This window comes from Sus scrofa, chromosome 8 (assembly GCF_000003025.6).
Source record: "Sus scrofa isolate TJ Tabasco breed Duroc chromosome 8, Sscrofa11.1, whole genome shotgun sequence".
Classification (NCBI taxonomy): domain Eukaryota; kingdom Metazoa; phylum Chordata; class Mammalia; order Artiodactyla; family Suidae; genus Sus; species Sus scrofa.
In genome coordinates, this window is record NC_010450.4 from 66,884,433 (window position 1) to 66,910,790 (window position 26,358).

The 26,358-nt window shown below is 34.9% G+C and overlaps 1 protein-coding gene across 1 annotated transcript; it reads left to right on the top strand.

Moving 5' to 3' along the window:
• On the top strand, positions 3,799–23,874 carry CSN1S1 (casein alpha s1). Its single transcript, NM_001004029.2, is given in 19 exon segments — positions 3,799–3,847; positions 5,352–5,414; positions 8,716–8,748; positions 9,180–9,200; positions 9,600–9,641; positions 10,112–10,135; positions 10,843–10,866; positions 12,622–12,645; positions 13,673–13,702; positions 14,479–14,502; positions 14,589–14,636; positions 16,604–16,645; positions 18,392–18,409; positions 18,892–18,930; positions 20,026–20,052; positions 21,028–21,051; positions 21,840–21,988; positions 22,598–22,641; positions 23,481–23,874. Coding segments are annotated over 17 exon segments (621 nt in total). The 5' UTR covers positions 3,799–3,847; positions 5,352–5,363; the 3' UTR covers positions 22,599–22,641; positions 23,481–23,874.

Here is a 26,358-nt window from a genome sequence, read left to right on the forward strand (position 1 = left end):
ATCTATTCTAAGTTGTGTCTGATCAGCCCAAGCTCCCAATCCCTCCCACTCCCTCCCTCTCCCATCAGGCAGCCACAAGTCTATTTTCCAAGTCCATGATTTTCTTTTCTGTGGAAGGGCTCATTTGTGCCTTATATAAGATTCCAGGTATCAGTGATATATCATTTGGTATTTGTCTTTCTCTTTCTGACTTACTTCACTCAGTATGAGAGTCTCTAGTTCCATCCATGTTGCTGCAAATGGCATTATGCCATTCTTTTTATGGCTGAGTAGTATTCCATTGTGTGTATATACTACATCTTCCGAATCCAATCATCTGTTGATGGACATTTGGGTTGTTTCCATGTCCTGGCTATTGTGAATAGAGCTGCAATGAACATGTGGGTGCATGTGTCTCTTTCAAGGTAAGTTTTGTCTGGATATATGCCCAAGAGTGGGATTGCAGGGTCACATGGTAGTTCTATGTGTAGATTTCTAAGGTATCTCCAAACTGTTCTCTATAGTGGCTGTACCAGCTTACATTCACACCAACAGTGCAGGAGGGTTCCCTTTTCTCCACCCCCCCCCCAGCATTTGTTATTTGTGGATTTATTAATGATGGCCATTCTGACTGGTGTGAGGTGGTATCTCATGGTAGTTTTGTTTGCATTTCTCTTATAATCAGGGATGTTGAGCATTTTTTCATGTGCTTGTTGGCCATCTGTACATCTTCCTTTGAGAAATGTCTATTCAGGTCTTTTGCCCATTTTTCCATTGGGTTGATTGGCTTTTTTGCTGTTGAGCTGTATAAGTTGCTTGTATATTCTAGAGATTAAGCCCTTGTCCATTGCATCATTTGAAGCTATTTTCTCCCATTCTGTAAGTTGTCTTTTTGTTTTCTTTTGGGTTTCCTTTGCTGTGCAAAAGCTTGTCAGTTTGATGAGGTCCCATTGGTTTATTTTTGCTCTTATTTCTGTTGCTTTGGGAGATTGACCTGAGAAAATATTCATGATGTTGATGTCAGAGAGTATTTTGCCAATGTTCTCTTCCAGGAATTTGATGGTGTCTTGTCTTATATTTAAGTCTTTCAGCCATTTTGAGTTTATTTTTGTGCATGGTGTGAGAGTGTGTACCAGTTTCATTAATTTTCTTGCAGCTGTCCAGGTTTCCCAGCAATGCTTGCTGAATAGACTTTCTTTTTCCCATTTTATGTTCTTGCCTCCTTTGTCAAAGATTAATTGACCATAGTTGTCAAAGTTTATTTCTGTGTTCTCTATTCTGTTCCATTGGTCTGTCTGTTTTGATAGCAGTGGCATGTTGTTTTGATGACTGTGGCTTTGTAATATTTTTTGAAGTCTGGGAAAGTTATGCCTCCTGCTTGATTTTTGTTTCTCAGGATTGCTTTGGCAATTCTGAGTCTTTTGTGGTTCCATATAAAATTTTGGATTGTTTGTTCTAGTTCTGTGAAAAACGTCATGGGTAATTTGATAGGGATTGCATTGAATCTGTATATTACTTTGGGTAGTATGGCCATTTTTACATTATTGATTTTTCCAATCCATGAACACGGAATATCTTTCCATTTCTTTACATCTTCTTTGATTTCTTTGATTATAGTTTTATATGAACTGAACAACTTTAAGTGATAAAAGCAAAAGGAAAAATACTAATATAAAGCAAATTGACATAAGCTAAAATTTTGCAGGATTTGACGTTGTATAAATCTACAATGAATATGTTTGCTCGAATTACAGTGAACAGTCATATTTTACAAGTATAAGAATGATTTATTTCAAAATACAAACTTAATTAACTATATTCTATATCTAATAAGCAAAGTGAAGATTGATCCTTATCCATAGGTACTAGAAAAATCTGTGTTTTGAGTTTATGAGAATTCCTATGGTGGATACATGTGTTCACTAAGAGTTGGCTTGTCTTTAAAAGTTCTGATTGTTCTTCTTTGATGGCAAGCCTTATTATTATCAAATCTAAGACTCCAGTCTCAGTTTTTTGAGTCTCTATTTTTGGACTATCAGGAATATTAAAATTATCAGCTTTTTGTATGTGAATTACCCACTATAGTATGAGACTACAGATTTTGTCTTACTCAACTTTTATTTCCCCTGTGTCTTGTCTCGTTTCTTCACCTCTGTAAATAAATAATGTAAGAATGAGTAAACAAATGAGGATACAGTAGCTTTACACAACTTACAGTATGATCCTGAATTGGAAATAAAATAAGTCAGTTATCCTGGATGCATTCTCAGGAAAAGACAAGAGCCGGGTATTGTAAGGCAGTGGAGAATACTTGTTCTCAGCCCCTTGGATAAATCAGAGTAAATAGAAAATACTAGTACTTTTTTGACATTGATGTAATGCAGTCAGCAAGGACGATACTATCCAAAGAGAAGTTTAACATGGAAAACTATAGCCTTGTCTATCCCCAGTATGGAAAGCCTGAGCCACTACGAAATTTCTTTTAACCCCAAATAATGTTCCTACCATATGACTGTAAATTGGCTGTGAATATCACTATGGATTTATTATTTTATTTTTAAATTTTTTTGGTCTTTTTTCTTTTTAGGGCTGCACCCATGGCATATGGAGGTTCCCAGGCTAGGGGTCGAATTGGAGTTGTAGCTGCCAGCCTACACCACAGCCACAGCAATGCCAGATCTGAGCTGTGTCTGCAACTTACACCACAGCTCATGGCAACACCAGATCATTGACCCCTTGAGTGAGGCCAGGGATCGAACCTGCAACCTCATGGTTCCTAGTCAGATTCATTTCCCCTGCGCCACAATGAGAATTCCAGAATTTTTTTAAATATATAGTGTGATACCTTTCTGTAAACAAGCAGTCACAATCAACAATTTTTTAAATCCAGCTCTATGTATAGATATTTTATTCAGCATGCAATTTTTTTCCTAAAATTAACAATGCCAGTTAATTCTAGGATTATATTTCAGGATTGGAAAGAAAGTTTTTTTTCCCTTTTATTTACTTACTTTAAAAGGTGGAAAATTGGAGTTATGGTTGATTTTTTTGGGGGGGAGTATTTAAAAATTGTATTCTTAGATAAAAATTATTCTTGAATAATTATTTTTAATTAAGAAATCTAACAATTAAATTAATGAATACTATCACAACACATATACCCAAAATAAAGCAAGCAGAAAATTATTTGGTGTAGTTAAAATACTACCAAAGTTTATAAGGCAATTGTATTTTCTTTTTGGTTAAAAAAAAGATCAGATCACATATAAGGTAACTTACTCCACAAGGTAACTTACTTAGAATACTTAGAATAAATACTTAGAAGACTTAGAATAAATAATAGGGAATAAATAGAGTTTTAAAAGGTGAAATAGATGATGAAATCTTCTCATGGTCTAGTACAATTATAAAAATTAAAAATTTTTGATGATTTTATTTTGTCTCAAGAATTTCCCTTACAGGTATTGACTTTTTCAAAAGCTGTAAAGGAAATTTTATTGCTATATTAATCTTTCCAATTATCCATTTAACTTAAAAAGCATGTTCTTATAATAACCATAAATATGGAATTTTTATGTATCTTAATTTTGAATAATGTCATTCCATTTCCTGTATAATTTGGTATCATAGCATGAATCACTCCTTTGTTGAAAACTCTCCTCAGAATTTCTTGGGAGAAAAATTGGACAGAAAATTAATTTCCTCTTTGAGAGAATTCTTAGAATTTAAATGACACTATTGGTTGAACTGAAACCACAAAATTAGCATTTTACTAATCACTAGGTTTAAATATTTGTGAAACAAAGAGATCTGCCACCATCTTGATCATCAGCTCAGCTTGCTTCTTCTTTCCGGTCTTGGGTTCAAGGTATTTCATTTACATATAGCAAAATGTGATATATTATGATTTCAATCTGTCTAATTTTTCACTCCTCACTAAAAAATATGCACTGGTAACTTTTCTGTGTGATTCCAAATATTGATACCTTTTAATGATATACTGGTGGCTTAAAAATGCATTTGCAAATGTCGATGCCATCTATCTCAGAGCTTTAGTTGAAAAATAATAGTTTTATAAAGACCAAATTTTTTTTGCCAAATTTTATGAAAACTTATTATGTGAAATAATTTATAATCTTTTTAAAGATCATAGTGAGGATCATTTCTGGTAGAATATTTCAAGACCATTTTTATTCCATGTCATTAGGTTAATAAAATTAATTCTATAAAGGATATGTCAATGATATACACAGATATAAATGACTACTTTTTAAAAGATGGTTAGATTTGGATATTTGGAAAAATGCAAATGAATAAAACCAGTAAACTCATTTTGGATTTATAAATATGTCTTCCTTACAAATGCAGTTAGATTCTACAATATGTAGACTGAAACAGTATGTATAAAATAAGCTGATTAGTTTGTTGGCTAATGTATAAACAAATTGCATGTATATTATGACTTTCTTTTCCTAATTTCTCTGGAAACCAGTTTCCCAGGACATAAGTTCTAAGTATCTCTGGGTTCTTGTAATTTGATGGAACTCTAGAAGTCACACATGATAAGACATCAGAATCTTATGATTCTGCTCAATGAAGTCGTCTTTATGCAGTCATGTCATGGATATAGCAATGTAGAAAAACATAACATAATAGCTAGACTTTAAAAAAAAATTGATGGAGGTTAAATGTTTCTACATAATATGCACCAACAGTGTTTTTCCCAAAGACGCTGAAAAAGCAGGATGCTCTAACATAGACCTAGAAAAACACCTTCAAAAAATTGCAGATAGGGAGTTCCCGTTGTGGCTCAGTGGTTAACAAATCCGACTAGGAACCATGAGGTTGCAGGTTCAATCCCTGGCCTTGCTCAGTGGGTTAAAGGATCTGGCATTGATGTGAGCTGTGGTGTAGGTCGAAGACGTGGCTTGGATCCCACGTTGCTGTGGCTCTGGTGTAGGCTGGTGGCTACAGCTCTGATTCAACCCCTAGCCTGGGAACCTCCACATGCCGTGGGAGCAAAAAAAGGCAAAAAGACCAAAAAAAAATTTTTTTTTCAGATAAAATTAAATGCCAGTTCCCTGTGCCTTTTAGTTTATTATCAATTTTTAGCAAATCTGATGGTCTAAGAGGAAATATTTAAAATAATTAATTGTAGTATTCTTAAATTTAGTAGTATTTAAATATTAATGTTTATGTATTCCTCTGACAAAACCCTATTACCACTTCAAGGATCAAATGTTTTGTTTTAGAGGGTGATACTGGTGTTTCTTATCTCATATAAGCACTAAGCAAGATAATTTGAATGATAAATTTTTCTTGTGAGTAAATTTTCTGTCAGACCTAAATTTTTATTTTGTTTTCTTATATAGGTGTTGACAACCATGAAACTTCTCATCTTTATCTGTCTTGCAGCTGTTGCCCTTGCCAGGCCTGTGAGTATGGTAGAGAATTTAGAAGCTTCTAGATTCTTGATTGAAATTACCTGATATCAAACACAAGAAACTGAGGATAATAATCTTAAAAGTATTGAATGATCTCTAATTACCTTTTGAAGCCTTGATATTAAAACTGTAGAAATCCTTCACATCTTGATCATTATTACATAGTTCATTCAAAGTCATCACTCCAAATAAAATCTGAGTTGAAATATAAATGCCTCACAGTAAAAAAATAAAAACAAAAAATGAAAAGAAAAGAAAAAGGAATAATGTATTTAACAACATAGTAAATAGAATCAATGAGTGTTATTACGCTCTTTGCCTGAGTCCAATAAAGAATTAGCATATATTTAAACATACAAGTCCATGATTTCTTTTCTGTGGAAGGGCTCATTTGTGCCTTATATAAGATTCCAGGTATCAGTGATATATCATTTGGTATTTGTCTTTCTCTTTCTGACTTACTTCACTCAGTATGAGAGTCTCTAGTTCCATCCATGTTGCTGCAAATGGCATTATGCCATTCTTTTTATGGCTGAGTAGTATTCCATTGTGTGTATATACTACATCTTCCGAATCCAATCATCTGTTGATGGACATTTGGGTTGTTTCCATGTCCTGGCTATTGTGAATAGAGCTGCAATGAACATGTGGGTGCATGTGTCTCTTTCAAGGTAAGTTTTGTCTGGATATATGCCCAAGAGTGGGATTGCAGGGTCACATGGTAGTTCTATGTGTAGATTTCTAAGGTATCTCCAAACTGTTCTCTATAGTGGCTGTACCAGCTTACATTCACACCAACAGTGCAGGAGGGTTCCCTTTTCTCCACCCCCCCCCCAGCATTTGTTATTTGTGGATTTATTAATGATGGCCATTCTGACTGGTGTGAGGTGGTATCTCATGGTAGTTTTGTTTGCATTTCTCTTATAATCAGGGATGTTGAGCATTTTTTCATGTGCTTGTTGGCCATCTGTACATCTTCCTTTGAGAAATGTCTATTCAGGTCTTTTGCCCATTTTTCCATTGGGTTGATTGGCTTTTTTGCTGTTGAGCTGTATAAGTTGCTTGTATATTCTAGAGATTAAGCCCTTGTCCATTGCATCATTTGAAGCTATTTTCTCCCATTCTGTAAGTTGTCTTTTTGTTTTCTTTTGGGTTTCCTTTGCTGTGCAAAAGCTTGTCAGTTTGATGAGGTCCCATTGGTTTATTTTTGCTCTTATTTCTGTTGCTTTGGGAGATTGACCTGAGAAAATATTCATGATGTTGATGTCAGAGAGTATTTTGCCAATGTTCTCTTCCAGGAGTTTGATGGTGTCTTGTCTTATATTTAAGTCTTTCAACCATTTTGAGTTTATTTTTGTGCATGGTGTGAGAGTGTGTACCAGTTTCATTAATTTTCTTGCAGCTGTCCAGGTTTCCCAGCAATGCTTGCTGAATAGACTTTCTTTTTCCCATTTTATGTTCTTGCCTCCTTTGTCAAAGATTAATTGAACCTTTCCATAGAAAAGAAAATCATGAATTTGGAGAATAAACTTGTGGTTGCCAAAGGGGAGGGAGAGGGAGTGGTGTGGTTGGGGAGCTTGGGGTTAATAGATATAAACTATTGCCTTTGGAATGGATTAGCAATGAGACCCTGCTGTGTAGCACTGGGAACTATGTCCAGTCACTTATGATGGAGCATGATAATGTGCGAAAATAGAATGTGTACATGTATGTGTAACTGGGTCCCCATGCTGTACAGTAGAAAAAAAATGTATTGAGGAAATAACTATTACAAAAATGATAATTATGAAATAAATAAATAAATAAACAAACATACATGTCCAATATTTTCTTACCAAATATAACAGAATGCCGCCTATTGCAGTGTATCCTACTTTTGGAACCTAAGTCAAACCCTCACATGAGATGACTCATATCAACCAATATTTCCCAAGGTGTAGAAAACTGAGTTATTCTGCTGATTCAGAGATTTAATTATTATGGTCCTTGTAGACAAGGAAACTAGGTAATATAAATTAAAATCACTTTTCTTCTCAAAAAAAAAAAAGATTCAGTTACTTATGTAGAGCAAAAATTATTCTGTTCCCTTGTGATATATAGCTAGCAAAGATGGAAGGGATAAACTGGAATTGCTTGACAAAGAAACCATCCAGATAAAATAATAATCTTGGATATTTGGGCATTGTAATTATTAAATATAGGTGTAAAATTTTTTGGAATTCTGAGATATTCTATGATGAGACTCCTATTTTCTAAATTTTTGTTTGGATAATGCAGGATCACTAATAACCTAACTTTCCTTTTTTTTTTTTTTTTTTTTTTTTTTTTTTTTTTTTTTTTTGCTTTTTAGGGCCATACCCACAGCATATGGAGGTTCTCAGGCTAGGAGTCAAATCAGAGCTGCAGCTGGCCTAACCACAGCCACAGCAACATCGGAATCAGATCTGAGCTGTGTCTGTGATGTACACCACAGCTCACAGCAATGCTGGATCCTTAACCCACTGAGTGAGGCCAGGGCTCAAACCCACATCCCCATAGACACTAGTTAGCTTTGTTACTCCAGAGCCACTATGGGAACTCCAAACCAACCTGTTAGACACTAGAGCTTTTTCTATGCTACACCTTAAGCACCAATAGGAAGAAAATCTATGATAGCAAGTTACAAGAAAAAGGATCCAACTTTTTCAGAAAAGTGTCACTGTTAGTCTTTTTACAAAAGAAATGGGTATAGTTTCCCCAGCAAACAGATTCTATAATTCTATTCCAAGAAAACATCATTTTTAATGCTACCATTTAACAAACATAAATCTTGTTCCCACAGTTCAAATGTAGATTGTTAAATTTTTATATAATTAACTGATTATAAAAATAAAATCCAGAAAATGTTTAATGAAGAAAAGTATATATTTTGTTTCAAAAATTCATAATAGTTATTTTTAGAACTACCATGTAATATAAATAGTTCAGAAAAATTAAATTTATCATTCTGGATCAAGACAAATTAATTAAGATTTTTTTTCAGTCTTTTTACACATTTTTCTCAGTTCTCCATCATACCCCAATGACAGGAAATCATTTACTTTTCTGTGATTTTTATCAAGAAAATAACCATTTTTTTTCTTCCCAGGGAAACTTGGGGTCAGATGAATTTAGCTATTAAAATACACATCATTCTTAAATAGCAAATGTTACATTTACAGTATTCTATTTGTTTTGTGATATTATTATCATATTTTGATTGCATTTTGTTTTCTTTTTGTTTGTTTTTAAATTCTTGCATTGTTTTTCACAGAAACCTCCTCTCAGGCATCAGGAACACCTTCAGGTGAGTGCTATTTTCTGTGTTCTAAGAACTCACTAATTGTGGGACTGAGCAATGATACATTGGTCATACATAGACTCTGGTCCTACTCCACCCTTCTCTATAAGACATTCAGTTTCACATTCACCGAGGAATGAGGGCTTCAGTTCAAGTATTAAACTGGTTATTGATCTAGTCTCACAAACCTTAGAGAGAAGGGTATAGGGACTTACATAAATATTTAATTAATATTTAACATGGTTTATTTAATATAATGTTGCTTCTTTCCATCTCTTTTGCATGTACCCAAATATATGATTGACAATTTGCTCTCATTTTACACACTGAATCTTAAATTAGATACCTCCACCAAGAGCCTTTACAAGAGTGATTAATCCTCCACTCTGTCCACTAATTGAATTAATACCATTTTATTTATTTTTCATTCTTTACAGAATGAGCCAGACAGCAGAGAGGTAAAGTTCTTTCTTTCCCTCGACAAATCTCTCCTTCAGTTCTCCATGATGAATGTTAAATATCTTCTTTGTTTCAATTTTTATTTGTCTTTGGTACTCAGGTACTTGGAGTACTTTCTCAATTCTTTGCTTTCATTACACTCCTTTTCAGTTCCTCCTTTGACACCTGACGAGTATTAAGAGTATGAACTTACTAAACCTCTAGGCTTGGTAAAGAAGGAACCAAAAATAATGACTCCTTTAGATTTTAAAATTAGATTATAAAACTAAAACTAATTATCTCCTAACTTACCTAAGAAATATTTTGGTTTGCCTAAGTAAATGGGGAAGTTGTGTTCAAATGGAAAAATATTCTCCTTTTCTGAATCATGTTTATAATTCACAATTGAATTTCTACAGGAACTCTTCAAAGAAAGAAAGTTTCTCAGGTTTCCTGAGGTGGTAAGCATTATCCACTTCTTAAATGACAAATATATTTTTCCGGAAAAAATCAATTTAATTTTTTGTTTATAAATGTGTTTTTCACTTGATTTGATCAAACTTTTTCTTCATTTTCCAAAGCTCCCACAAATAATATTGAAATCAGATATGCAAATATTAGGAGTTGCTTTAAATATTAAAGAACTGCTTTAAATATTAACTTGTGCCTGTATATCTGACTCTTTGCAAAACACAAACGCTTTTTTTTAATACCCTATGTAGAGTTTTAAAATGTCCATGATTATGATGATGGAATGTTCTCTATCTCTAAATAATACCTCATATGTGTTGTGTTTTCTATAATTTTGTGACTGAATTGTCACATAGGAAAAAAAATAGAAATTTTACTTCAAGACCACTGTTTAGAAGATTTGATATGAACCCATCTTTGTCTAAATGATTTTTAACATAACCTTTCTTTTTTTTTGTAGCCTTTATTAAGTCAGTTCAGACAGGTAAGAAATTCTCCACCAGATATACAGTAGAGTTAACAAGGGAAGCAATCTTGATTTCTGTCCAGTAAGTGCTGTGGTGTGGGTGTTGTGCCAATTCTTTATTGCCTTTTTATGGAAATAAACACTAGACTTAACTGAATCAGGCAGATGAAATCAAGAGAACTCAGAACTACGTCATAAATAAGGTGAAAGATAATAGCAACAACATTTAGTGGAACAAAATTTTAAATGATTTTAAGTGCACATTTACATACTGATAGCTTAAACAAAGAAAGCTCAGTGAGGCGTCTCAGTGCAAGAAATGATACAGCAATAAATATTAGTGCATTCATAAAAAGCATATTTGTTTATTTATTGCTTTTTAGGGCTGTACCCATGGCATATGGAAGTTCCCAGGCTAGGGGTCGATCAGAGCTGTAGACCCCGACCTACACCACAGCCACAGCAACTCAGGATCCAAGCCACATCTGCGACCTACACCACAGCTCACGGCAATGCTGGATCCCCAACCCACTGAGCAAGGCCAGGGATTGAACCCGCAACCTCATGGATACTAGTCGGATTTGGTTCTGCTGTGCCATAATGGGAACTCCAGGCCTGTTTATTTTTTTAATTTGCAGCAGCACAATGTAAAGTGTTTTCTCATAGATATCCATTCATTTATGTCCCTCTTTACTAATGTTTCTCTCTTCTTTTTTATCCTTAAGGAAATCATCAATGAACTGAACAGGGTAAGGAACATTAATGATATTTAAATTATTTTAAAATTCATTCTTTCAAAAATATATTAGCTACACTTTTTAGTTTTAACAAAGAGAACTCCTGAGAAAAAAACAGTAATAAACTCAAGGTATCAAAATCTTTCTTATGATAGTGTGTCAAAAAGTATATTCTTGCAGTTCAAAAGTGTTTTGATTTAGAAAAACAGTATTTTTCCTGTGATATTTATACCTTCACTGAACTTTCAAAATGACTAATGAATTCTACTGATAATTCTAAATATTTATTTTATTGATTTAATTTTGTGTCTATGAATAGACAAGGCATTAATATGAATGAATGAATGGGTGCAATTTTGGACTAACCAATTGTTTGCACTTATCACCAAAACTGAAAGAATTCTTTATTAAAGGTTTTATAAAAAAACAATATTATCTGCACCTAGAATGTTTTACATAATCACAGTTGGTTATTCTCTTTCTTTACACATGAGTTTCTGGGCCGGGGATCAGATCCAAGCTGCACTTGAGACCTAAGTCACAGCTACTTCAATGGAGGACCCTTAACCCACTTTGCTGGGCTGGGTATGAACCCAGCGCTTCCTAGTGGCCACAGATCCCATTGCACCACAGGGGGAACCTCTAACGCATATTTTTTTTAAAATCTGGTCTGTCAGATTTTTAGTAGTTTTGGTATTGAGACAACACAGGTGCCACTGAAGATAAAAAAATATATCTTCCTAACTATCCTTCATACTTGAATGATCATCCTTTCTTGGCAGGATGCTAGGAGTGAATCAACTGAAGTAAGATTCTTTATTGTAAAACTATTAAATATAATGTAAGGAAAAGAAAGAAATAAAATCATTTCCTTTAAATATCCTAATGAAAATGAATGAATAATTCTTTTAGGTCAAAACTAAGACAGATATCTCTAATTCAAAGAGAGAAAAAAAAAAACATACAATGTTATCATCTGTGATCCATAATTAGCTGGATAACTAAATCAATGGTATTATATTGAGCTTAAATTCTATGGATCATGTCACTACTCCCTGTACTGCTATGGTCATGAAAACTGAACACAACATTCTAGATGGAGAAAATCCATTTTGCTTAAATATTTATACACCATTGAACCAATGCTTCATAGACTTTTATTTATTACATAATCTTTAATCCAATACTTCTGTTTAATAGCCAAAAGCCAAGTAAAGGAAAAAAAGTAAGGGTAGTTAAAGGAAAATGTAGGATTATTTACACTGATTTACCACAACAAATAAGAATCCATAGTAATTTATGTCAAGGGAGTTCCCGTCATGGCGCAGTGGTTAACGAATCTGACTAGGAACCATGAGGTTGAGGGTTCGATCCCTGCTCTTGCTCAGTGGGTTAAGGATCCGGTGTTGCCCTGAGCTGTGGTGTAGGTCGCAGACGGGCTCGGATCCTGCATTACTGTGACTCTGGTGTAGGCTGGCAGCTACAGCTCTGATTCGACCCCTAGCCTGGGAACTTCCATATGCCGTGGGAGCGGCCCAAGAAATGGCAAAAAGACAAAAAAAAAAAAAAAAAAATTTTATGTTAAACTCAGAAATGCAGATTAGGGAGGTAAATTCTTTGGTTAGCCTGGTAGGTAGGCTTTTTTCTTTCCTTATCACTGGCTCTTACCACATATTTCTATTTCTTTTGGCATCTATTTTATTTGATAATTATTATTTTACATTTGAATATTTGTCATAAAAAATAAATTCTCTTTTCTTTTCTAAGAATCATGGCATGGAAGGCCATGAGGTAAGACCCTTATTGTAATAAACTCTACACTTACATAACATCCATAGTATATACTCTATGCTCTATTTTAAGAAAACTCTCTTCTCAAATTGAGCAAGATTGAACTTCCCAAACAAGGTTATTATACCCAAGAATGTACAATGTTGTGCCAGATAATGTTAAAATTAGAAGAGGAAATGTGTCTTTTAATTGATAATCAGGGAAAATGTTATTTATTAAAATAAAGGGTGTAAGGCAAAATGTGCATGAGTGTTTCAAATGAAATATGAGCCTCCAAAAAAAAAGAAAAAAAAACCTGTCTCTACCACCTCAGGGTATAAACTCACTCCTGTTTGTTGAGGGTAGTCTTTGGGGAGAAAGAATCTGGTTGCAGTAATTACCTAGGATCAATGGCCTATGCTACTTAATCCAAAAGCATGGAAAAAATCCACTAGCCGACAATATTTGGTTAATCAACTTTCCCAAGAGATGAGTCATCTGTTGACTATTAAAATCAATCTTTTAGGTATGTACTTGAGAACAAAAATTATATCCATATTTAAATATAAACGTCCATGAGTTAGAAAAAAATCTAAATAGTTCAAAGTGTAGATGTTTTAAAAGCTAATGTAATTTTAGTTCCATACCAAAATTTGTTGTTGTATTTTCATGTTTCAATTTATTCCCTTCAAAGAAGCCCCAAGGATACATGAGAATAAATATCCCACCCGGGGTTCTGGGTGCCCAAGCTCAGTAGGGCACTTCCTTCCAAATTTCATATATATTTTGCATTCTACTCAACCACATATCTATGTTTGATTTAATAAAATGTTGTTTTTTAGTGATTGGTTATTACATTCCCACATCCAACATATTTTAAATAAAATTGACAACCCCAAAAAGGTCCGTTATATTGGCCCTGAATGTTTCATTACCAATTGCTTTCATTCTAAACAAGGAGTTAGCAACCCAGTATGAAAGTGTGGAACAAATTTCCTTCTAATTCTAAAAGTCACAGTGTTGGGAACACTGATTTTCTCTCTTTTAGCAAAGGGGATCTAGCAGTTCATCAAGTGAGGTAAATCATTTTGATGTTAATTCAGTATCTCAATTAGAAAATGTTTATGAAAACTTGTTGTGCTATGAATGTTACACATCCCATAAGGTCTCATGGTACAGGCTCTATGTCTACAGCTCTACCCTAATTTTAACATACAGGCTATGAGCCCAAAAGATATAATAAAGCAAATACTTGTCAGATGAAATTACAGAATTGTTTCTGCGCTAACAGTTCTATCTGGCTATCCATGGTGCCCCATTTTTTTTCTCTAATTTTTTTGCCTTTCCTAGATTTTGGTAGTACTAAATATTTTATTTAAAATTACTATAAGAGCTATGCTTCTAAATCATTAATAGAAACTTGGTATTTCCTGTGCAGACATCTACTGATTCTAGGTTAACTGGGTACTGGAATCCTTTACTCCTTGTTAACCTAAAAGAGAAAAAGAGCAGGCATAGAAGGTCCTTTCGTAAACTTTGGGAGAAGAAAATTTCAAAATAAACCCAACCCAGTTATGCGGAGTTTCTGGGAGATCAGTAAAAGTGCATCGAATATTTCACATCTACCTCCAACATTCTGAATAACTTCCCTGTTGAAATCAGTGAGAAGAGGAAAGGGAATCTTGAGTACAACCTGTACCTTGAATTATTCGTCTTATCTCAGTTACCAAGGAATGGGTGCCTAAGATCAGTTTATCACAGTTAAGCAACATGGTAACTGGCTAATTAGTATTCATACCTTGAGTATAAATTAATAAGTCATAAAACTAACACTGCATGTTTTTATTTTTTAAGGAAGTTGTTGGCAATAGTGCTGAGGTGAGATATACTTACTAAATTTAAAATACATTCACGTTATCCAGGATGTGTTAAAATTTACTTGTACTTTTTTTTTTCTTTTTTAGCAGAAGCACGTTCAAAAAGAAGAAGATGTGCCCTCCCAAAGCTATCTGGTAAAATTTTACTAAAAGTTTATCAAAGGCAAATGTACCAAGGAATGAGTATGAATGTTGTACTGATACATTATTTCTCCTTCTCAACGTCTGCTACACCTTAATACATAGTAAGCCGTCTAACAGACTCTAGATGTTTACTGATCCCCTGCAAAAATAAAGCTAACAACTTTTTTATCCCAGGGTTTTTGTTTGTTTGTTTGTTTTGTCTTTTGTCTTTTTAGGGCCGCACCTGCAGCACATGGAGGTTCCCAGGCTAGGGGTCTAATCGGAGCTGTAGCTGCTGGCCTGCATCACAGCCACAGCAATGCCACATCCAAACCGCATCTGCAACCTACACCACAGCTCCCAGCAACGCTGGGTCCCTAACCCACTGAGTAAGGCCAGGGATCAAACCGGAACCTCATGGTTCCTAGTCAGATTCGTTTCCACTGCGCCATGATGGGAACTCCTATCCCAGGTTATTAATTCATGCTTTCATGAGATTTGTGTTTTATAGTCTATTTTTGGATCTGAATAACATAGTATTTTTTTTATTTTTTTAATTTTCCCACTGTACAGCAAGGGGGTCAGGTTATCCTTACATGTATACATTGCAGTTACAGTTTTTTCCCCCACCCTTTCTTCTGTTGCAACATGAGTATCTAGACATAGTTCTCAATGATATTCAGCAGGATCTCCTTGTAAATCTATTCTAGGTGTGTCTGATAAACCCAAGCTCCCGATCCCTCCCATTCCCTCCCTCTCCCATCAGGCAACCACAAGTCTCTTCTCCAAGTCCATGATTTTCTCTTCTGAGGAGATGTTCATTTGTGCTGGATATTAGATTCCAGTTATAAGTGATATCATATGGTATTTGCCTTTGTCTTTCTGGCTCATTTCACTCAGGATGAGAGTCTCTAGTTCCATCCATGTTGCTGCAAATGGCATGATGTCATCCTTTTTTATGGCTGAGTAGTATTCCATTGTGTATATATACTACATCTTCCGAATCCAATCATCTGTTGATGGACATTTGGATTGTTTCCATGTCCTGGCTATTGTGAATACTGCTGCAATGAACATGCGGGTGCATGTGTCTCTTTTAAGTAGAGCTTTGTCCGGATAGATGCCCAAGAGTGGGATTGTGGGGTCATATGGAAGTTCTATGTATAGATTTCTAAGGTATGTCCAAACTGTTCTCCATAGTGGCTGTACCAGTTTACATTCCCACCAGCAGTGCAGGAGGGTTCCCTTTTCTCCACAGCCCCTCCAGCACTTGTTATTTGTGGATTTATTAATGATGGCCATTCTGACTGGTGTGAGGTGGTATCTCATGGTAGTTTTGATTTGCGTTTCTCTTATAATCAGGGATGTTGAGCATTTTTTCATGTGTTTGTTGGCCATCTGAATAACATAGCATTTAAATGGCACCCTACAGATTTGGCCAGATTTGAGTTGAACTCTAAGCTCTACCTTTTACTAGCATGTGATGTTAGTTATTTATCTGCTATAAGTCTACAACCTAAACTCTAAAATGATAATATAATGATAGCAATACACAGCACAAAGCAAGCACTCGGTAAACGTGGCAAGTCTCACGAAACTTAATATGTTTTTGCCCACTTCATCTACTATTCTGATTTAATTTGGCCAAAGTTAAATCCTTTGTCAGAAAGCAAAAACAATTTTCAATTTTCTTAGCAATTCTGACATAAGACACACTGTAAATAAAAATGAATATTCATTCATATTTGACAGCATGGTAATTTATTTCACATTAAAAGTAAGTTATGAAAGTAGTTTTTCTAGTATTAAAATATAATTGGATTAGTCCAAATTATCTGTGGTTGAAGTAACATTAAAAGAGGATTACTAGTTCTTCCTTCTTTGCACCTAGGAAAGGTCATGTTATGATTCTAGTTATATTACTTGAAAATGATAGGATGAGACTGGATTGTGGACAATATTTTTTTTTTCTTGAATAGGGACATCTTCAAGGACTGAACAAATACAAACTGCGCCAGCTGGTAATATCTTTATTATAATAACACAAAACTAAACTGTGCAAAATCAAAATAATTAAGTTGTAAATTGGGTCCACCTCTGAATATTTTTTTAAGAAATTATTTATTCTAGACTTGACCATTAATAATAACTGACAAATAATCCAAATGATTGCCTATGTATTTACTGTCACAGCTATTTGTTTCTATTTATGCCGAGAGTAGTATTGTAAATCAGGAGGTGTTCCTGTCGTGGCACAGTGGAAACGAATCTGACTAGGAACCATGAGGTTGCAGGTTCAATCCCTGGCCTCGCTCAGAGGGTTAAGGATCTGGCATTGCTATGAGCAGTGGTGTAGGCCGGCAGCTATAGCTCTGATTAGACCACTAGCCTGGGAACCTCCACAGGCCACAGGTGCAGGCCTGAAAGGACAAAAGACAAAATAATCATATCCATAATTGCTAAGCAGGGAGAAATTTCCTTTTTTTCCTAAATTCTTTATCAAACCCTCTTAGACCCTCCCACATGATGAATTATATTCAGAATTTATTCTTTTTATTGTTGTTGCAAATTCAGTCTTGAAAGGTGTTCCATAAATATGCCTGCTTCTTAAAGCACAGATATGCCAAATAAACCTTCCATTTAAGGAAAGAGTGTAGACTCAAGAGAAGGAACCAGGAGTCCTAAATATTCAACTTGCTTTTGTCAAAATTCTCTAAGAAAGAGGAGCTTTTTTGCTGTACCTTGGGTTAAGGGGCCATCATTGTCACAGCTGTGGCTCTGGTTGCTGCTGTGGCACAGGTTTGATCCCTGAACTGGGAATTTTCACATGCCATATGTGTGGCCAAAAAAAAAAAAAAACCCAAATAAACATAAACAAAAAGCTCTAAGAGGAAAGAATTGGCAGATTGATTGATCTAATGGTCTATGAATCCATTTCCTTAGGTGTGAAATGGAAATACAGTTATTCTCACTCCCTGGTGTTATTTTGAATATTAAATGAGCGATCGCCTACTCAGGTCTCCCTAAGTCCAGCTTGTAGCAAGTCCAGTAAAAGCTTCATTCCTCCTTCTCCTGCCCCCACTCCACAGCCTCTAGAAAATTTGCTGCGCTCATGAGACTTCTGATAACATTATGAAAGTCTTTCATCAGGATATGTGTTTGAACTATAATGTCATAAACTCTTTATCAGCAGAGGTATGGATAGATAAAAAACATATCAATTAGCAAGCCCTTCTTCCACTATTTAATTTTGATCCTTTTGAGTATCACAGTCTTTCATTTGGAAGGTCAAAAAAATTTCTTAGCTATAGCAAATAAACAACCTAATTAGGACTTTAGGGAAAAAAGCTTGTCAATTTAGGTAAATTACCTTTTCACATTTTCTTCTGTTATATATGTAAGATGAAGAGAGTTAATAATGAATTTAATTTGCACCTCAGTTTTTACTCTTATTTCAATACCTGAGTTACCTGTGTTTATAAAGTCCAAATAAATTTAAATTTATCAGTACTTCACTGGAATTCATCATTACTGATCTAAGAAATTACCTGAATAATCAGTTTTAGGACTTAGCTCTGATATGACAAGGTCGTAACCCCCAGAAGTGTTAGGACCAGTAAGGCATTGCTCATTATGTTCATCGTATTTCATAGATGGTCATCAGTTTTTAGCATAGTCCTCAAGTGCATGAAAGTACTTAGTAAATCTCTGTTATTCACATATGAATAAAATCAATATACTAAAAGAAGATGTTCTTTCTTTCTTAGGAAGCTATTCATGACCAGGTAGAGTTATTTATTTATTAAGTGTAAAATATTTTAGTATTTCCTTCATGTGTTATATTTTTATAATGTGCATTCCTTTTTTTTTAATAACAGAAATATATCCCAATAGAGAAATTTATCTCCTACCCATATCTGGTAATATGTTATTTAAAATTCACCAAGATAATATTTAAATAAGTGATTAATAGTCTTATATGGAAAATATGTATTCTTAGAGAAATGATAGGTTTTTCTTTTCCCCAGGGTATGAGTTTTATAAATTCTTTATTTTCCAAACTATACTAAGTCTAGCCTTTAGTTGAATATTTTTTTCTAAAGTTAGAAAATAAAAAGTGTATTGCTATTTTTTTTTTCATAATTTTGACCTAGAATACTGTCTATCCTAAATTTCATGGATGATGATATACTCTTGGTACATTGTAAAATGAATGTGTTGTATCAGAAGATATCTAAGTAATTTAAAATGTCTTTCCTTTAAATAGGAACTTCACAGAACAAATGAGGACAAGCATACCCAACAGGTAATATTTTGTTTAATAAATTACACAGTTATATTGTAAAGTTTAAATATGTTTGTTTTTAAATACCCTCATACTTTTGAGGGATTTCTTTCTTAGGCAGCTCTTTTTATTTTTTTGCATTTTGGGGACACACCCAAGGCATATGGAAGTTCCCATACTAGGGGCCGAATTGAAACTGTAGCTGCTGACCTACAATGACAACGCCGGATCCTTAACCCACTGAGTGAGGCCACGGATGGAACCTACATCCTCATGGTTGCTAGTTGGGTTCGTTACTGCTGAGCCACAAGGGGGACTCTGCAGGCAGTTATTTCTTATTCCCAGCTTTCTGAAATAATTTATATTGATCAATCAGAGATGAGAACCATGTGTCACTCTTCTTTGGAATAAGATTTGTTCTATCCGGTCTGTCTCACCTGACGTGGACAGCCATTTATAATTCTGAGCACTATGAAGAATTCATCTCCATGGTTACATTAATTTCCCCTTTAAGATATTCTTTAATTTTGCATTTTTGTCCATAATTTGATTCTTAAATTCAATTTACATTTAGGAAACTCAAACTCACCATTATGCTCTTTTAAGCAAAGAGAGTGGAGATTTACTAACTGACACTTTCTCAAGCAACCATCTGGAGCCATAGTAAATGTCTGTCCAAAAAAAATCTTCCTGATCCTCTGTTTTCTCCTCTGTGAAGTGAGATTATATATAATACCTAACAGAAACTGACTCTTCTCCTGCCCTCCCTTCCACTGATGCCCTAGTGCTCCTGCGGCTTCTGCTTTCCTTTTTAAGGCAATGATGAGTTACCATGAAACATATGTTACTCTACCAGCTCTGATTCCTGTGAATAGCTACACCAATTTCAATCATGGAGGCTTCCAATCACTATTTGCTGTTTAGGGAATCTTATAAGGATGGTAGAGTATGTTTCATATGTCTAAGAAGAAACTTCCTCTAGAGAAGGCAATTGGGAAAATTTTAGTATGAGTTCTCAGATCTCTAACATAAAAAGCATTTCAAGTAGGTTGCTTCTTACAGCTTTGGTTTTATTTAGCCTTAAAAATGTAACTTTAATTCTCTTTTTCTTTCCAGGGAGAGCCTATGAAAGGAGTGAATCAGGTAAGAGTGAGTGTGTGAGTGTGTGTGTGTGTGTGTGTATTAATACTGCCCCATAAGCTAGTGCTATGCTAGTATTTCTTGGCTATTGACTGGTGTTGGACTCTCTAGAGCTGGTTCTAACATTGCTGTGGAAGATCTGATAGATCTGATTGCCAAAGGAAATGAATGAATGATTCTATGGCCATCTGTGAGTGATGATAGCTTCAGGTCAACTTTAAGTCAGGACAATCTCAACCAGCTATTTACATTGTTAAAATTTGACCTGTTATTAATCTATAGTATCATGTCATGAAAATAATTTGAGTTTTCAATCTTAGATCTGACACCTTCTAATTACAGGACCTTGAGCAAATTGTGCTATTCTCTTTGAGCACTGCTTTTTCATTTGTGAAATTAATATATGGACCTATCCATTTATTTCCTCCCCAAACTTCCATATCCTGATTTTTGGAGTGTCTTTCTATATCTTCACTTTTAGAAGTAGTAGCTCTGCATTCAATTCAGTTTCTTCAGTCTCTCTCTCTCTCTCTCTCTCTCTCTCTATATATATATATATATATATATATATATAACACACACACAGACACACACACACGGCATGCTAATTAAAAAGAATGCAAAGTAAACCACGGAGTTTTCTCAATATGAATGTTATTAGGGAGAAAAAAATTTCCTCAAGATTCAAAACGTAGTAGTCATCAATCAGTTTTATGTGCATCTTTACTGTGCATCAGATTTACTCTCAATTTCTTCTGAAATTCTCTAATCACTTCTGAGCTAAAGTAAGAGAAAAGGCAATTACTCACTTCATTTGAGATTTAAAGGGTACACTAACCTCAACTTTTCATGTAATTCCAAAAAAAAAAGAGGGTGATGATTATAATCTCAATAAGAATATTTGATAGCAATAATTTAATCATGGTATTTAATTGGATTTAAATTACAAAACTATTTTTCCCCTCTCTCTCTGTTAAGGAACAGGCCTACTTCTATTTTGAGGTAAATTTATTTTATTTTATTCTTTTATCCAAATGATTTATAAAGGAAAAGTATTGGTAAACATTTATAATATAGTAATCTTTATGTAGATAACCACAGCAAAACTGGAAATGTTTTTATTTTTTATTCCATCAAAAAGCACATATTTTCACCTAAATATATAGAGAATTATGTTATGCATAAAAACAAGTAAAACATCATGATAGATGAACAGAGCACTATCCTGAAATTTCAGAAAGGAAAATGGTTTGGCACCAAAACTTTATAATTAGGAAAGATAATGTGTTAGGAATTGGAGAATTCTTTTCCCTTTATTCCTGGCATTTCTGAGAGCAGAGGTATGGACCCCGAGTGGGAGGCCCTTCCTTTTGTTTGAGCTCAGTGTCTTCATGGAAAATTAAGCTAAAGAACAAAATGGCCAAAAAAGTCCTTTCCAGTCCACAGTCCATGAGGTTATAAATTTTATAATAATTAAATTCACACCCCTACATTCCTCTGGGCTCTGGTAACTGGACTCCGATTAGTAATGCAGATTCGTGGAGTTCAATGCTGAATATTGACCTTGAAGAAGTTATTTCTTCATTACTCACAAGTCTCCCAAAAAGCCTTTCCAAAAGTTCCTTTGCCATGATCCACTGCATGGAAGAATGTGATTTCTCCATTTTCCTTGCAGAGTAGATATCTCTTGTGATGCTAATAGCCATGTCAGAAGTGAATAAAATGCTTCTTTTTTTCAGAGATTCTAAAGAGCAATTTCCCATATCCTGTTGCTATTTCATTCTCTCTAGCCTCTCCACCAGTTCTACCAGCTTGATGCCTATCCCTATGCTACCTGGTATTATCCTCCACAATATATTGCTCACCCATTATTCACCAACATCCCTCAACCCACTGCCCCTGAGAAGGGTGGAAAAACTGAGATTATGCCTCAGTGGTGGTAAGTTCATTTTAATGACTGTATATTGATGTTCTACCAAAGGAAATAAAAGAAAACTTCTTAAAGAACATACCATAAAAACAGATTTAGAATAAACATGACAAAATCAATATCTAGAGCGTCGTAGTAGAATTTTCCAAAATGGGAAATTGGCAGGACGTTCTGATATCTGCAGCTAATGTTAATCCACTACTCAGGAACTTGTGGAGCAGCGCTCTCTGTTCTTTGAGATTCATTCTGATGAAGTCAGGAAAAAGTTTTCTATCCAAAGCAAAAACACAGTAATTTCACTTTATCCTCCTTACAATTTTACTAATCTCTAAAGGCTTTTCTTTTGGTTATATATACCCATGATATACATTACAATTCAGTGTGGGGAATAAAGCACAGATTTTGGCATCCAAAAGTCCCAAATCCAAATCCTGACCTTTTTTGCTTACTTAAAATAATGTATTAATGCTTATTTTTATAATTCTGAAGGTGATTAAAGACAATAATCTGTTAAGCATAGTGCTGGGAAGATACATAGCAGTCAGTTTTTATTGATTTAGTAAAATTGTACTGCTGACTATCTTCATCACATGATTTTAAGAATTTTTGTTTTTTCAGAAGAATTAAGTGAATTCTCAGGAACTCCACAATTATGGCCTTTGGTAAGTTGGAAATCATTTGTGGAACCATTGATCCTCTTTTCGTTTAAAGACTCATTACAAAGATAGGACTGTAGACTATAAAGATTTTTTTTCCTGTAGTTGAGCTCCTTGTGGACACATTAGCACTTAGATAATAATTAAATTGGCTTGGACATTTGCAAATGTTTGTTTCATAATTATACTATATGTAAATAGCAATCAAATTAGATAATTTTAATGAATATAATTTATTATATTGAACCCCTATACAAGTATAGGAGCATGAATGCTACTAATTTTCCATCAAGATGTGACCTTGAGATGCTGGTAAACTCAACAGTGGGATTCTATTTTTTATGATCACTACAATAAAAATCCTTAGCAAGTCATGTGATAAAACCAAGTATTTGTTTCTCAACAAGAAAACAGACTTTAACGTCTACAGACTTGTTTTAATTAACTTCATCCATTGTACTGGTGTTTCCGATTGTATGTCAGTAGAGGTGTGTGTGTGTGTGTGTGTGTGTGTGTGTTTTCCCTTTCTAGTGGTGGAAATTTCCCTTCCAACTGATTGAATTAAGGAAAATGACAAAACATATGGGAAAGGTTTTTCTTTGAATTCCTTGGCCATATTTTCTCTGTTACTGCAAAAGAAAATACTACCTAGCAATAAATTGTCTATATAACTTAAAATTATCAGGATAAATGGGTACATATGTCAGTCACAGGAAAGAACAAATAACTTTGTGAGTTTCATCTTAAAATGAAGAGAAAATGATTATTCAAATGCATCATAACAGTGTCTCTTCCATTCAAAACATGTAATATAACCAACCACATATTTCTTTTTCTATTTACAGATGTGACTGAAAATACCATGCTTGAAATTTCTCCTCTCCATCTACCATGTAGAACCATTTTATCTGAAGACTTTGACTGTTCTTTTAGAACAGGGAAATCGCAAATCGAAGTCAATCTTCCTTCTTGAATTCTTTACTCTATATTAGATAGCATATAATCCTTTTCCTTTGGCAAAGTTGTCCTAACAGTTTAGTGTCTAAATTTCAGTTGTATCATGCCAGTAGGAAGACCACTGAATCAGAGGGAATTAAAAGTCTTTACTAAATTTCAATATGGAAATTTTGTTTAAAAAGCCTTTGAATTGCTTCTCCTGTAAGTGCCATCATTTCAAATAATTGTGTGCAGTGACTGAGATTTTTCTTCCTTCTTTTCAATAAATTACATTTTAAGGCACAACTCCTACTTTTTGTCATTATTCCATTCAGCAGAATTTGCACAATCCTGTTAAGAGTCTTTATGCCTGTAACATTTTATTTTCACTAAATTTTTATTACACTTTCAACCACAATTCAATGAACAAAATGGTAAATCTTCATGCCTAGCTGATGCTGACAGGTTATAAGCTGGGTCTAGGATCTTTCATTTGAAGTCACCTGTCTATAGGATATTCTCCATGAGAACATAGGTGTGGCTGCAGAGAAGAACAGTGGTATGACAGTTGCGGGTGCACTGGGAATTTGAAAAACATGGCTAAGCTGTTTATTTATGTCACCAGAACCTGTTTGAGCCAAACTCATTTGATTATTTGATTATTATACACTTACTTTTATAATTAGGTAGATTAGATAATAAACATTTAATAGGTTAGACCATGGCATACAGTAACACAATACTCAGTGTCCTCCCGAACTCCAATGAAGAGTTATTTCTCAAAATGACAATAGTCGCTTGCATTAATACCCTCAAAACCCTGCTGGAATTTACTTTCCAGAGTTTATTCCAGGGTCCCCAACAAACCCTATCTGCTGTGACTCTTTAAGAAACTTCTTTCCACCAGGTCATAAAATACAGGTGGCAAGGTCTCTTGTACCACAACCTAAACGACCTATTTAGTTAGCAGTTCTGTCTCTTATCGATTATATATATAATTGATATGCACATATATGCATAACACCTAAACATGTATTTTTTGCCTATAACGCTTTTTTACCAGTTGTCACTTGGTTTGGTGACACTAGTCTCCTTCCATTTTCCCTGAGGTTGGAAATGCAATTTCAATTACTTTGCACCTCTCACCAGAGTTCTCAGTCAATTGTTTAGCACAAAAGAATTTCATAAAAGTTTACCCTTCAAGGAAAAGGAGAATAATTTATCCTTTGTAGACACAGGGAAGTGCAGGGCCATTAGAACTAAGCATATCTATTTATGGATGTTTAAATATTTCTCTTTCAATTATGATTGTCAAACTGCCTTCTAGAGTCTCACAAATAACAGAAGCAGAAAAAAATACAGTTGTGAAAAAACAGTGCTGACAGTGAACTGAAGAATATGTGCATTCCTCATTGGCTGCCCCTTCCAATGCATTGTTGCTGTGCAGGAATACACAGGTCAAATGTAACCAAATTTGGGGACTTCTAGGTGAAACTAGAAATGTGGATTGGTGTGTAAGATCTCCTATTTTAAATATTGGTCTAGTGTTTTTTAAATATAAAATACACAGTCTCCTTCTCTTTATTGGCCAGACCCAACCCCTCTAACACTAGTCTATGTACTATAGTGTACTTTAAGTCATTAAGTAAAGGACTTTCTACTTCCAGTCCAATCAAGGTTGAATCCCAGTTACAGTGAAGTGAAAGTGAGAAGTAGGACATTAGGGTAATAATTAGCTACAGTAAACAAAGAAATCATGATTCCATCATGACAAATACACAGTAAGTGTAGGGGCTACATGGGGCTCATTGTTAAAATGGCTCATCATGCTGACCCATGAGACTGACCATCTTGTTCAAGCGACATCCTGTTTTTGCCACTGGTGCCTACTTTCCCAAGACTACAAGACCAGGGGGGACCACACACCTCCAGCTTTCTCAAGATTATGAGTGCACCCTACCGTGAGATACCTCTGACTTTCTCATGACGATGTGACCACCAGAGTCCACCTGCAGGTGAAAGATAAACTATAAACTAACCTCCCCCGCTTCAGGAATCAATTTCCCCTCTGCAGAGTATAAGAAGGCCCTGCTAGAAGGGCGGGGGGGCTGACTCTTCTCAAAGGTCAGTCAGCCTCTCCTTTTTCCTTCTAATAAATTTTCTTCTCTTTGCCTGAACACCCAATTCCTTCTCTTTTTCTCCATGCTCCCTTACAGTAAGACCTTCAGGAGCACTTGGGAGCAGGCGGTTCTGTAAATTTTCCATACCTTCCCATATATTCCACTTTCAATAGTTGGGTTCCTATGTCCTAACTTTCACAAGAACTATCCATTTTATGGATTCATGTCATATTAATCACTATAGATTAGATTTTGCATGCCCTCCCGAATTCATATGTTGAAGCCCTAACTCCCCCATGTGATGCACTTGGAGGTGGCATCTTTGGAGGCAAATAGGTCATGTGAGTGGGATATCTATGAGTGGGATTAGTGCCCCTCTAAGAAAAGCTAGGAGAGAGCTTGTCTATCTTTCTGCCTTGTGAGGATACAGCAGAAAGGCAGGCACCTGCAGGCCAAGAGGGAGCCTTCACCGGACACAGGATCTGCTGGCACCTGGATCTTGGTAAATGTTATTTGTAACTGTATGTCTGTGAGTTGCTATGGGCAGGATGTACTGGCTGGTAAACATTGTTTAGTAATAAGTGGATGTGGTTTACACCAGATTTAGGAGAATCTAGGAGTGGTGAAGTAAAATGGGGTTTGGCATTCAATTGTTGACTCATTATAT